Consider the following 13,632-nt stretch of genomic DNA (forward strand, 5'->3'; position numbering starts at 1 on the left):
ATTCTGACTATCCCTGGTTCCCTGATCATGACTGATTTTCATTTATATTTTTATCATTCCACACTGTTTCATTTTGGTCTGCTATAATCACTTCCCCACCTTTATATCCATCCTGTTCGTGTCCTTCCACAATCTGCTTATCAGCCCCTCTCTCTGACTCTTAGTGATACTAATTTTGTATGAACTCTATTAAACAATCATTCCAAATGACCCACACCAAAAACCCATTCAAACACATTCCATCAGCTCTGAACCAATTTAACTTCCTCTCAAATTCATCCCATACATTCACAAATTAAATTTTTTCTCTCTGCCTGACACAATTCAGGCATTTTGTTATTCAGTATGATTGCTCTCTTTCACAGTTCACTACTGACATTTCTGGGCAACAAACTAACTACTTTCCCAATGACACTATTATTCTTCACTTCCTGCAACAACTTCTTCAAATCCTTTTCCACATTCTTCGCCATGCTATTCAAGTCATTTGTGCCCACCACCACTACCACTAATTCTGATTTCCATTCCTTCCTTATATGCAAGGCATCTGATATTCATTTTATTTTACAACCTGTAAAACATGTCTTGTGCACGTTATTTTTTACCACACCTTTAATGATTGAGTCATCATATAAAGCAATCCTATCATCCTTAGATATTTGCTTCTTATTAACGTCCTTGTCATTTACACCAGTTATGCTCTTCTTTAAATGCTTTCAATCCCCTCCTCCATACACATACCTTGACTCTTCATTTTCATTAACTCTTGCCTAAGCTCTTCCATGTCACTTCTATTATTGCCATCATAAGCACTCCTATCCATTTCCTGATTATTCCTGGTAACACTGTTCTCATTTTTGGAATGTGCTAGCCTTTCATCACAATTTTCACATACTATAATATGTACCTTTTCTCATAAGAAAGAGAATAAGAGAGAGAGATCTAACACTCAATAAATCTTTAATGTTTTTGGACGCAATCATGAAACAGTTGTTACATCTTATCCACTGTGAAAAGTCCATTGAAAAAGTCAATCTCTGAGTTGAGACCTTCCATGCTGCTGGCATATGCTTCTTTACTGCCACTGCAGTTTTCGTAACATTAGCAAGCACTACTATGTTAATGAAGATAACAACCAAAACGAACACTTTTAGAACTACAATGTCACCATACAATGATTATATCCAGTCTGGCTATCACACAAATCTACACAATATAATTTAGCGAAAATAAATCACTTTTCGTAATGCCATTCAAATAAACTGGATAATAATTTAAATTTGTCTCTCACTTAATCTCTTGAATATTTTAGTTAAATTATTTTTATACAATATCCCAATTGGAATCTGTCTGAATAAAATGAGATCTACACATTTCATGTTTAGATTTCATTTTCACTTTACAGTTTCAGTTCACTTTATATGTTACAGTTTATTTTAGATTTCACTAAATTAAACTGTAACATTTGTTTTTAAAGAAAGGACACCATTTCTAAAAGATTCTTGAAAAAAAAAAAAAGACGAGTGAGTTAGTTGTTAAATGAATGCTTTTAAAAATAATAAAACTTAGAATTAATAAGAATTCTAATAATAAAAGATATTGATATCACATAAATTTATTACAAGGTAAAACAAACATTTTATTTTGAATTCCTTTTAATAAAAATCAAGATGTATAACTACATACATACTTTCATTATTTCTGTCTTTTACTTCATCATAAAAAGGCTCTTTTTTGGAAAGACTTGGCTTTAGGTCATCAATACTATGGTATATATTTGGATTGTAATCAAAACTAGCTTTACATTTTTCAGAACTTTCTTCAGAGAAACCACCATAAGCACCTAAAATGAATCAATTACAGCCATTTCACTTGGGAATTTGAAAATGATTGCCAACTGCTTAATCACTTAAATATATTAAACTAATTTAAATTGAAAATCACAGGTTATTATTTCAAACAAATATGGAAGAAATGCAGTAAGATTAAAAATGTAAAACAGTTCTGGAAAAAACAAAAGACAGTTATGCATACACAATTCTTTCAGTTCTTGTAAATAAAGATTCACACATTTTCTCATAAAATCACACCTAAAAAATGCCAGGAACTATACTGCACTTTTAATATCTAAAACAACTTTAGTTATGTGAACAGCAAATTAACATATGAAGAACAACTGGGTAACAAGTAATATTTACTTGTTACCCAGGGGGAAATCCATAGGGGGAAAACTTCTGTTTCACATGAAATAATCTGTCCAGGTTTCTTTTTTTTTTTTGTATCTGCAAATCGTCTATACAATCCAACATATCTGAGTTCTTGATAGCAGCAGAAAGTTTGAAGACAGAAGAGTGGAGTAGACAATATAATGATGGATAGAGATTCTACATGAACAATGTAAAAACACAGCAAGTGAGTATATTATGTAAGAAATTTAAAAAAACAAAAACAAAAAAAAACCTGATCAATGCTGTCATGTATTTTGTATAAATTAATTATTTTTAAAAAGTTAAAAACTTCATGTAATTTATCTCAGTCTGACAAGATCTGCCTGAGTACATAAGTCTCAGCCAAATGTAAATTGTATTCCTTTCTCAAGTAGTGTGATGGCACTAGACCAGAACAGGGCAAATGATAAAACAAGTCAAAACTGTTCAGACATAGGTGGGTCATAAACTCTTGATAGATAACAATGAGTGAGATGACTATGACCTATATGTGGAGCCTAACAAAACAACTTCCTCTCTTCTGTTTTCACAATGAAAAGATGCTAATGTTTAATTTTGGGATGAATTTCATGCAATTTAGTTGCCATGCTTCCTACCCCTGCTTAATTAGCTGTGATCTTATTAAGTGTCTGTAGTCTATATGGGGGGAGGACAAACAGTATGTGAAAAAATGTATAAGTTGACCAAGAAGTTGCAGTTTCATTTTCCTTAGCCACCCAAACAGTCACACAGATAAAATATAACAAAAATATATGATTATATCTATATCATTTCTATAATATCTAAAGGTTATATTGAGTTCAGTGGCCATACACACATACATATATATGTTAAGACAGGCACAGTGGTTAATTCCAATGTGGCTGGGAATCCTGGACAACTGAATATTAAAATTAAGGATCTTCATTTTATACAATAATTGTAGAAAATCAAAGCACTGGAAGTGGATTGTACACAGGAAAGGGGATGTCCGATAGAAAACTCAACAAGTCTGTATAAATCATACATTTTTAGTAACGATTTTCTTTTATATATACAAGAACAAGCTGAACAGCATGCAGCTCAGTTGCATTCAAGGGTGGATATAATATGGTCGTGACAGCAGTAGAACCAACAGATTTCACACATCTCAAACTGTTAATTTATATAGGTAAGAAATCGGAGTGGGGTGCTTAAGGATCAAAGCTGTATAACTGAGAGGAGACCTCCACATAGTCTATAAAAGAACGGAGAACCGACCAGGGCTTCTGACCTAATGTCCAATCCTCAACTTCTCGTGGTGCACCCTGTTGGGTATCTACCTGGATACCGAACGAACGAGGATGGGCTGGCAATTTGAGATTTAGCTGACCTAATTGTATTCTTATTGGCTTAAACTAATATAGAAAATGATGGTACAACATGACAAATTTCATGGCGGCTGGGGCGTTGCACGGTTAAACAAGGCACCCATTGTTTTCACCATGGAACTAGGGTGAAAAGCGAAAATTCAGCTACTGGAACAAATCTGAAAACAAACCCCAATTCAACATCACCAGAGTTAAAGATCGGTACTATCAACATAAGAAGCCTGAATGGCAAAGAAATGAAGCTAGCTAAGGAATTAGATAAGTACCAGATCGACATAATAGGGGTGACTGAAACAAAAAAGACCAAAACTGGCGAGATCTTTCTGAGCAATAAATACAAAATGTTATATTCAGGCAATGACAATCAAAGAAAAGAAGGAGTAGCCATAGTATTCAAAATACGAGGCTAATCTTCTTTCTTGGCAGTCAGTCTCAAGTAGAATGTGGGCAAATATGAGAATGGAGAACTGGACAATAAGACTTATTTGTGCCTATGGTCCCACAGAAGGTTCTACTAAGGTAGAGGTGGAGGAATTTTTTGATGCTTTAGAAAAAGCAACTGACACAATGAAAAAGAAAAAGTTGGTCCTTGTTGGGGATCTAAATAGCAGAGAAGGAAATGATTGTCAGACATACAAAAATATTTTGGGAAAATTTGGAGAAAAGAGCAAAGCTAATAATAATAGCAAATACCTGTTGGATTTCTGCTCAGGGCATGGACTGCTTATTACTAACACCATGTTCCAACATAAAAATGTGCACAAATTCACATGGAGAGAAGAGGCTAGGAATAAGAAAAGTCTCATTCACTATGTTATTGTTGATAGTGATGTTTTCTCCCTGGTGCAGGACACCCAGAGTGTACAGAGGATTTCAAATTGGAAGCGATCACTATTTAGTCTTGAGCAGGATAAAATTGAATTTCATATTCAAAAGAATAACACGTAAGAAAGTTTTAAAGCGAATAAAAGTTGAGCAGCTCTCAGATGTAAACGGTAGACTAAAATACACAAAGATTATTGAAGAAAAAAATGAAAGAGTTTGAGAACAGGAACCAAACCTTGGAGATCGGTGGCAAGCCTTGAGAAAACCCTGATTGATTCAGCCAGAGAGGCATGTGGTGAGGTTGTCTGCAAGGAGAGAAAAATCAGAACTCCATGGTGGACACAGGAAGTTAAAGAGGCAGTGAAGGAAAAGAAGAAAGCATATCAAAAGTTCCTGGCAAATAAGTCAGTTTTTGCTCTTAGAGAATACGGAGACAAATGTAAGAAAGCAAAACAACGTGTAAAACTAGCTAAACAAAAGTCATGGGAGTACTTTGGTAAGAACATAGAAAATAAATATCAAGAAGGTCGTAAGAGTGCTGTAAAAGGAATTAGAGATGATAAAGGTGACATGAAAACAGGAGAAAAAGATATCCTTGAAGTATGGAGTAATTACTTCGAAAAATTGCTAAATGAAACAAGCAGTGATGACAGCACAGTGGTAAAAAACACTGACCAGGCATGCAGTCAGGAATACATATCCATACTAGAAGTAGAAAAAGCCAGCAAAGGCTTGAAATGTGGAAGGGCAGTAGGAATAGGTGATATTCGACCAGAAATGTTGAAGTATGGTGGTATAAAAGTCTTACAGTGGCTGCACTGCATAGTTCAGAAAGCCTGGACAGAAGGACGAATTCCCGATGATTGGAGTAGAGCTCTAATAGTACCCATATATAAAAAGGGAAATAAAACAATGTGAGAATTACAGAGGTATTTCCCTACTGAGTGTTCCTGGCAAGATCTATGCAAGTATACTTGAGAAACGGTTGAGAAGAATTGTGGAAGAAAAGCTTGGTGAAGAACAAGCTGGATTCGGGCCAAATAGAGGCTGTCAGGATCAGATCTTCACTTTACGACAAATAGTCGAGAAAGCATGGGAACATAACAAAGATCTGTATTTAAGTTTTGTCGATTTGGAGAAGGCATATGACAAGGTGCCAAGAGAGAAGCTATTCAATATGCTACAGGTTATATGGTGTCAATGGGGCATTATATCAAGCAATACTTAGTCTTTATTTAAGTTGTAAGTCAGCAGTTAGAATTGAAGGAAGTACAGGAAGATAGTTTAATGTTAAACCTGATGTGAGACAAGGATGTACATTATCCCTCTGTTATTCATTATCTATATGGATCACATTATGAAGGAAAGTGGTATTAAACATGATATCAGAATTGAAGATATTAATGTCAGCTCTTTGTTTTATGCAGACGATGTTATACTTCTAAATAAATCTGCTACAAGTTTGCAAGATTCCCTGACTAAATTGAATAACTGTTGTAATAGATATGGTATGAAGGTCAGCATTAAAAATGACAAAGACAATGAAAATAGGCAGAATTGTTGAAAATGTTAACTGTGTTGTGAACGGGGAACCTGTGGAACAAGTAAAACATTTCAGCTACTTAGGAACGATTTTTACTGAAGATGGTAAATTAAATATGGAAATAGACAACAGAATCAGCAAAGCTGGTATGGTGGGAAGTCAATTGAATAAATTCATATGGAATAAGAGAGAAATTAGTCGGAACACTAAATTAGCTGTATACAAGACAGTGTTCAAACCAGTTTTAACTTATGGATCTGAGAGCTGGGTCAGAAGTAAAACACTTGACCAAAGACTAGAGACCACAGATATGAAAGCCTGAGAAAGATTAGAGGCATGAACAGATGGCATCAATGGCAATATCATATTAAAATCGAGGATATTAGGAAAGAACTTGACATTGTCAGCATCCAGGAATGTGTTAGCAGAGCTAATCTCAGGTGGTATGGTTACTTAAACAGAATGGGCGAGGAAAGATTAGTAAAGCAAGTGTTTTTTGCCAGGTTGGCAGAAAAACGACCCAGAGATATAGGTGGATGGATATGGTACAAAGTGCCTTAGACAACAGAAATATAAGATCTGATAATGTTGGAGTCTTGACAAGTAGCAGACTGATTTGGATGAAAATTGTAGATAGGAAGTTAGTAATGATGTAAATTTTTCATGTAGTACTATCATATCCTGTACACCCCTTGAGGGTACATGTCAGGAATTTGATGATGATGAAGAGAAATCAGAGTGCTATGATGTGCACATCAAACAACTGCAAGTAGTCTGAGGATGGAGTATGAACTCTTCCTTAGCTGGCACACAGAGAGAGAGCTGCATGGTAGAGTGTAAACATGCCATGGAGGAATAGTATTATGTTCAGTGCAGGTAATATAAACATTTATGCCAACAGTAGTTTGCATAATCTCTTTCCCACAAATGCCAAATGGGTGAATGGCAGACTAATGTGATAAACAACCTCAACTAGCAACCATAACAATCGATGTCCACCTTAACTGTCCAAGTTCCACATTACACAGTTTTTTTTGTCACAAGGGTAGCACTTGTGCATTCATCAGAAATCTCATGTACCATGACAGAGATTGCACTCACCCCCCACATCCATTTGATCTGCTTTGGCTCAAAATTTCCCTACCAAATCAACCTGCCATTTTCATATGCTCTCTCTCTAATTGCTATCCAAACTTCATTAACCACTCTGACCTTTTCAACTATATATACATATCCTAACCACTCTGACCTTTTCAACTATATATACATATCCTAACCACTCTGACCTTTTCAACTATATATACATATCCAAAATTTGAATTTCTACAATCAAAACACCCTAGTAGTGCAGCCATCCTTCTAGGGGACTTTAATGTCAAAAATTCAAATTCGCTTGAATTCTCCAGTTTCACCGATCAAGCTAGCAGGGATGCTGAAGTGTTTGCCATTAGCAACAACCTATCTCAGATCGTCAATCTCCCTATCAGAATATCTGACAACCCCTCCAATTTGCCAACACACTTGATCCTTCCCCAATGAGCTCCATTTGCAAGTATACTGTGAATGTCAGTTGTCCTCCTGGTCTCCTCAGAACACAACCTCATACATACCCCACTGGACTGCCAACATTCTCACTGGTCACTCACTGCATGTGAACAGAAAAGTGGGGTACCATCTCCTCATCTACTCTTTCTCTTGTATATAAATGATCTGCTCTCAAACACTTCTAGTCCTATCCATAACTTTACCTATGACAGTACATTCCATTCCTTATTTTCATTTGATAAATCTTGTAGTGCTCATGTATTAGAATTCTCAAGATCCACCATGACCAGTGGCCTGAACTCTGATCTCCTAACTATATCCTAATGGAACAATCACAACCTTGTTATAAATAACTATTTTTGATTTCCCAACGTTTCGACCATTATATCAAGGTCATCATCTGGAGTATATAAAAATATACAAGGACAAGCTGAGTTACATTTCACACAGTAAGCTAAAGAAACAATGATCTGATCACCGATTATTCTACTGGCATGACCTCTAGTGGAAAAAAAAAAGATAGATAAAATTAAAAATTAATTAAATATTTAGAAAGTACACCAAAGCCAAATTCTATTTAAGATAACACGGGAGAAAAATTCTTTCATATTGATAGTTTTCTTACAGTAACAATGATGTCCTATTTTTAACATGACAGTTATTATATTAGATTTAAGATTCTGGATTATCTACAGCCCTGTTTATAGTTAGCTCTTAGGAAGAAACGTTCCGTGGGTAGAATATGTGCCTTCCATATGCTTGGGATTTTTAGACCATCATTATTGTTCAGATTGGGGGTGGTTGATAAGAATCTCACAAGCTTCCTTAAATTTGCGTTCATACCATGTTTTGGTGTGACGTAAACAACTGGTACTTTTCCAGTCAATTCTATGTAAAGTTCAGGGCATGATCAGAAATACCACCTTCACCATAGTTATATTTAATGTGTCGTTTATGTTCTTTTTGTCTGATAGGAATTGTGCGTCCTGTTTCCCCTATGTATGGTAGATTACAGGTGCAATAAATACTCCAGGGTAGGCCAGCACAGGGAGTGGGTCTTTGGATGAGTTGAGTAAGCTTTTTAATTTTGCAAGAGGATTAAAGGTGGCTTTGAGGTTATGTTTCTGTAGTATTCTATTTTATCAGATGTCCCTTTAATGTAAGGAATGGTTATAGTTTACTGGTCTGGTTTATCTTTGTTTTCTCTTGAGGTCTTGTAGAGAATTTTGTTAATGATGTTTTGGCTGTAACCATTTTTTAGAAAAGTATTGCTGATAACTTTAAATTCGTCTTTCAATGCTTGTTCATTGGAGCAGATCTTCAAACCCTGTTTTTTAGAGTATTAATGACACCTAGTTTTTGTGTTTGGCGGTGGTAGGAGTTTATGTGTATGTTGGCCAGTATGTGTCGGTTTTCAGTAAACAGTGAAGGAAAGACTGCCAGACTTCCTTAGCAACCTAAACAAACAACACAAACAGTTCACAATTGAGATTGAAAAGCAGAACACACTTCCATTTCTAGATACACTTGCCACATGTCTTCCTTCTGGCAGTCTTTTCTTCACTGTTTACCGGAAACCGAGACATACTGGCCAATATATACACATAAAGTCCTACCACCACCCAACACAAAAACTAGGTGTTTAATACTCTAAAAAACAGGGCTTTGAAGATCTGCTCCAATGAACATGCACTGAAAAACGAATTTAAAGCTATCAGAATACTTTTCTAGAAAATGGTTACAGCCAAAACACCATTAACAAAATTCTCTACAATAAAAAAAACAAGGATAAACCAGACTAAAATAAACTATAACCATTCCTTACATTAAAGGGACATCTGATAAAATAAATAGAATATTACAGAAAAGTAACCTCAAAGCCACCTTTAAACCTCCTGCAAAATTAAAAAGCTTATTCAACTCATCCTAAGACCCACTCCCTCCACTGGACCACCCTGGAGTATACCGTATTTATTGCACCTGTAATCTACCATACATAGAAGAAACAGGATGCACAATTCCTACCAGACAAAAGGAATATAAACGACACATTAAATATAATAACTATTGATTGATTGAAGTCGCCGCTAGAGGGATTCGTAGCGTGTAGTGTTCGTGAAAGCTCCTGATAAGGTAAGCGTTATTTTCAGTTATCATTGATAAATTTACTTTAATATTGCGTAGTTTTGTTTGCCGTGCTTTGTTAGTGCATCTGTTTGTGTGTTTTTGGTGTTTATAATTTATAATTTGATAAAACACGTTACTAGTATGGCTCCAGTATAAAGGAAAATGGCGGCCAGTAATGATGGTTCGCCATCTTCTTTCAAGAACGATAATGTAAAGGAGATGATTCAGTGTACTATCTGCGAAATGTAAGCTTTAGGAGTGCAGCGAGAGTGTGGTTATATGATAATAAAGGAGTGAATGTGTGTAGAAAATGTAGGGAGAATGAGGAATTGAAGTGTATTTCGGATCGTGAGTGTGATATTTTTGTCAAACTTCAGAATGAAGAAAATAGGGATATGACAAGAAACGGCGAGGTTGTACCAGAGAATTGTGAGAGTGTGAATGTAGAAAGTGTGAATGATAGTATTAATGGTTTTACAGAGAATAAAAAAAGATGAGATAGATGCAATGAGTGAGATCGCGTTGTTGAATGGTGCGATACAAAGGGCAAAACAGCAGCTAGAGCGTATGCGCAAAAGTCGACTGAATGAACCAGCCAATAATAAAAAGTATGACAGGAAAAATAGGTGTATGGGTATGAACATGAACAAAATGAAGGATAGAGTGCTGTATGGAGACTCGTTAGTACGAGGATTTGACAAAATCGTGCCAACCTGGTGCGACCATAAAGGATGTAACTGAGTCTATTAGAGAGCAAAAGGAAAGGGTGAAAGAAATGATTGTTGTGGCAGATATGAATGATTTGAAACGAGATAAAATGATATGATAAAATGGAAATGATAGAAGACCTGAATGAATTGTTTGAGGTAGCAAAAGAAAAGAGCAAGAGAGTTAAAATGATTAGTCTTTTGCTACGGTATGACAGTGAAATGTTTAAAAGGAGGGCCATAATTGCGAATGACTTTATGCATGGGTTATGTATGACGAGTGGTGTGGAATTTGTGGATGTGTGGAGTGAGTTCAATGGGCGAAAGAATCTATATAAGATGGATGGCTTGCATTCGAATGGTTACGGTGTAAGGAGACTTGAGAAAGTGTTGCTGAATGTAGTGGATGTGCAAATTCAGGGAAACTAGATTTATTAAGGGGGGGGGTAGATATACAGTCCTTAGGGAGGCAGTTGAATGTATGAATGAATATAATATGCCCAAGTGAATAAGGACAACAAATCAGAGCGAGATAGTTAATATAAGGCATCAAGGTAGGGTTGGGGCTAATGGGGGTCTTAAATTCATGTACACTAATGCTAGGAGTATTAGGAACAAAAAGGAAGAGTTTTTGGCCATGGTTGGCACTTCCAGACCACAGGTTATTGGTATTAGTGAATCATGGCTGACTGTAGATGATATAGCTAGTGGGATTGAATTTGATGGGTATAGTGTGTTCAGGAATGACCGGGAGAATAACATGGGGGGAGGAGTACTGTTGATGATAGCTGATGAGCTACAGCCAAGGAGAATATAGAAGTTGAATTGCAGGATATAGAAAAGGGCACATTTGAGGCCATTTGGTGTGAGATTGTGGCTAGCAGAACTAAATATACAATTAGGTGCTGCTATAGACCAGGCGATGGAAAAGATGGTGGTGACAGTATGCACAAGCAAATAGAAGAAATGAGTGGAAGGAAGGTAATTATTATGGGAGATTTCAACTATGGTCGCATTGATTAGAGTGAGGAGAGGACACACGGGAGGAAGGAATTGGATTTTATGTGGTTATTAAGGGATAACTATCTGTGACAGCATGTAATGGAAAATACTAGGGGTCAGAGAGTGCTTGACCTAGTAATTACATCTGAGGATTTGGCTGTAACAAATATGACCACATTGCCACCAATTGGTGAGAGTGATCATAGGGTCTTGACTTGGGAGGTGGCTAAAGTTGTGGAATTTTCAATTAAGACAGGGTACAGGTGGAATTATTGGGCTGGAAAGTATGACAAGCTTATTGAAAGTTTATTTTTCACTTGGTTAGAGTATAATAAATTTAGTTTAATCCTTTATCCAAGTGTGAGCAAACAAAGTTTGCGCCTGAAAGTATCTTCAGGACTGGGGTAAGGTGATACAACACCAGGGCAACTCGTTGCAAAGGTGTAGCAAGCTACCAACTAAATTTATTATGACAAGCTTAGGAGTTCGATTAGTTCAGTGCCATGGCATGCACAACTGCAAGGACTAGAAGTTGATAGTGCATGGGAGGTAGTTAAGAAGTGCTTGCATGAAGCAATGGCTGACTGTATACCTAGAGTCCGAATAATAAATCAAGTAGGGGTTAAATGGATGAATAACACCATTAAGCTTGAGTTGCAAAAAAAGAAACAACTATGGAGGGAATTTAAAGAGAAAGGTGACTGGCAGGCACATAAACGGTAATGAGTGTGGTAAGAAAAGCAAAAAAGGATTACGAAAGAACATTGGCCATGCAAGCTAAGAATCCTAAACAGTTTTTTAGATATGTAGCAAGTAAAAGGAAAAATGTACATGGCAGAATAATTTTAAAGAATGCCGATGGTAGGGAGGTAACTGAATCAGTTGATATAGTTGAGTTACTGAGTGAGCACTTTGCAAGTATATATCATCCAGGTGGTGACACTGCAGAAATGAATAAACCAGTAGATTATACAGGAATTGTGGTGAATGAAGTGGAGGTGAGTAGTCTATTGCATAACCTCAATGTCAATACATCCGTGGGATTGGATGGTATACCAGCTCGTGTCGTACGAGAAGCAGCTAAAGAATTCAGTACGTTGACTATTTTGTTTAATTTGAGTCTCGGGTCTGGGTTAGTCCCGAGGGGGTGGAAAGAGGGGAAAATAGTTCCACTGCATAAAGGTGGTTCCAAGACAGCTGTTGTAAATTACTGACCGATTAGCATATCAGGAATCATTGTCAAGGTCTTAGAGAAATTAGTCGAGAAAAGAATACAGGATTGGATAGATGAAAATGGGATATTGTATGGGGGACAACATAGTTTTGTGAAGGGTAGATCATGCCTCAGTAACTTGCTCATGTTCTATAACATATAACACAGTGATGGCTGAACTGGATAGGGGTAATGTGTTTACAGTGATACTACTGGACCTTGCCAAGGCCTTTGACAGGATACCACATGGAACCGTAATCAGTAAACTGGAGCAGATATAGGGTTGGTGAGATGGATAGGAGGGTGGTTGAAGGAGAGATACCAGACAGTGGTTTATTCGGGAGTGGAGTCTAAAAGATGGCTTGTGACTAGTGGTGTGCCGCAGGGCTCTGTTCTTGGACCACTGCTTTTCAATTTGTTCATCAATGATATAGGAAAGGATTTGAGAGGAAGTGTTCACTTGTTTGCTGATGATGCAAAGTTGGGTAGAGCAATTGTGAGTGCAAAGGATGTCTAAATGTTACAGGATGATTTGGATAGTTTGGAGGACTGGGCTAGGAAAAATGGATGTCAATTTAATGTGGCAAAGTGTAAGGTTATGCATTTTGGGGTGAAAAGAATAGCAGCAGTATATCGCATTGGTGGAACTGTATTCCAGGAGATTGATGAGGCCAGGGATTTGGGAGTGTTTTTGGATAGGGAATTGAAGTTTAGGGGGCACATTGCAAAAGTGACTAAATCAGCTCATCAAATCACTTGGCTTCTGAAAAATACTTTAACATGCAGAGACAAACAAGTTGTTGTTCCTCTGTATCGAGCCTTGATAAGACCGCATCTGGACTACTGTGCCCAGTTATGGGCACCAGGGTTTCTTCGTGATGGGGAGGAAGTGGAGAGGATCCAGAGACGAGTGACCAAGATGATAGAAGGCCTGTGGATCCTCTCCACTTTCTCCCCATCACGAAGAAATGCTGGTGCCCATAACTGGGCACAGTATGGGTTCCAGAGATTGGATGATAGGCGAAGGAGGGGTGATATGATTGAGACATTCAAATTACTGAAGGGTTTCTACAAGATTGATCCAGAAGATATT

The 13,632-nt window shown here is 36.9% G+C and overlaps 1 protein-coding gene across 2 annotated transcripts in view; it reads right to left on the reverse strand.

Annotated features, from left to right (window-relative positions):
- Positions 1-13,632, reverse strand: part of LOC150093796 (uncharacterized) — a 544,781-nt gene that overhangs the window by 19,053 nt on the left and 512,096 nt on the right. For both annotated transcript variants that reach the window (XM_090413179.1, XM_090413180.1), the window contains exon 24: positions 1,691-1,843. In XM_090413179.1, the coding sequence (XP_090269305.1) occupies positions 1,691-1,843 (153 nt within the window). The remainder of the gene's footprint in view (positions 1-1,690; positions 1,844-13,632) is intronic.

This window comes from Typopeltis vanoorti, chromosome 23, assembly GCF_054136105.1.
Source record: "Typopeltis vanoorti isolate ZY-2024b chromosome 23, IOZ_Tvanoo_1.0, whole genome shotgun sequence".
Classification (NCBI taxonomy): domain Eukaryota; kingdom Metazoa; phylum Arthropoda; class Arachnida; order Uropygi; family Thelyphonidae; genus Typopeltis; species Typopeltis vanoorti.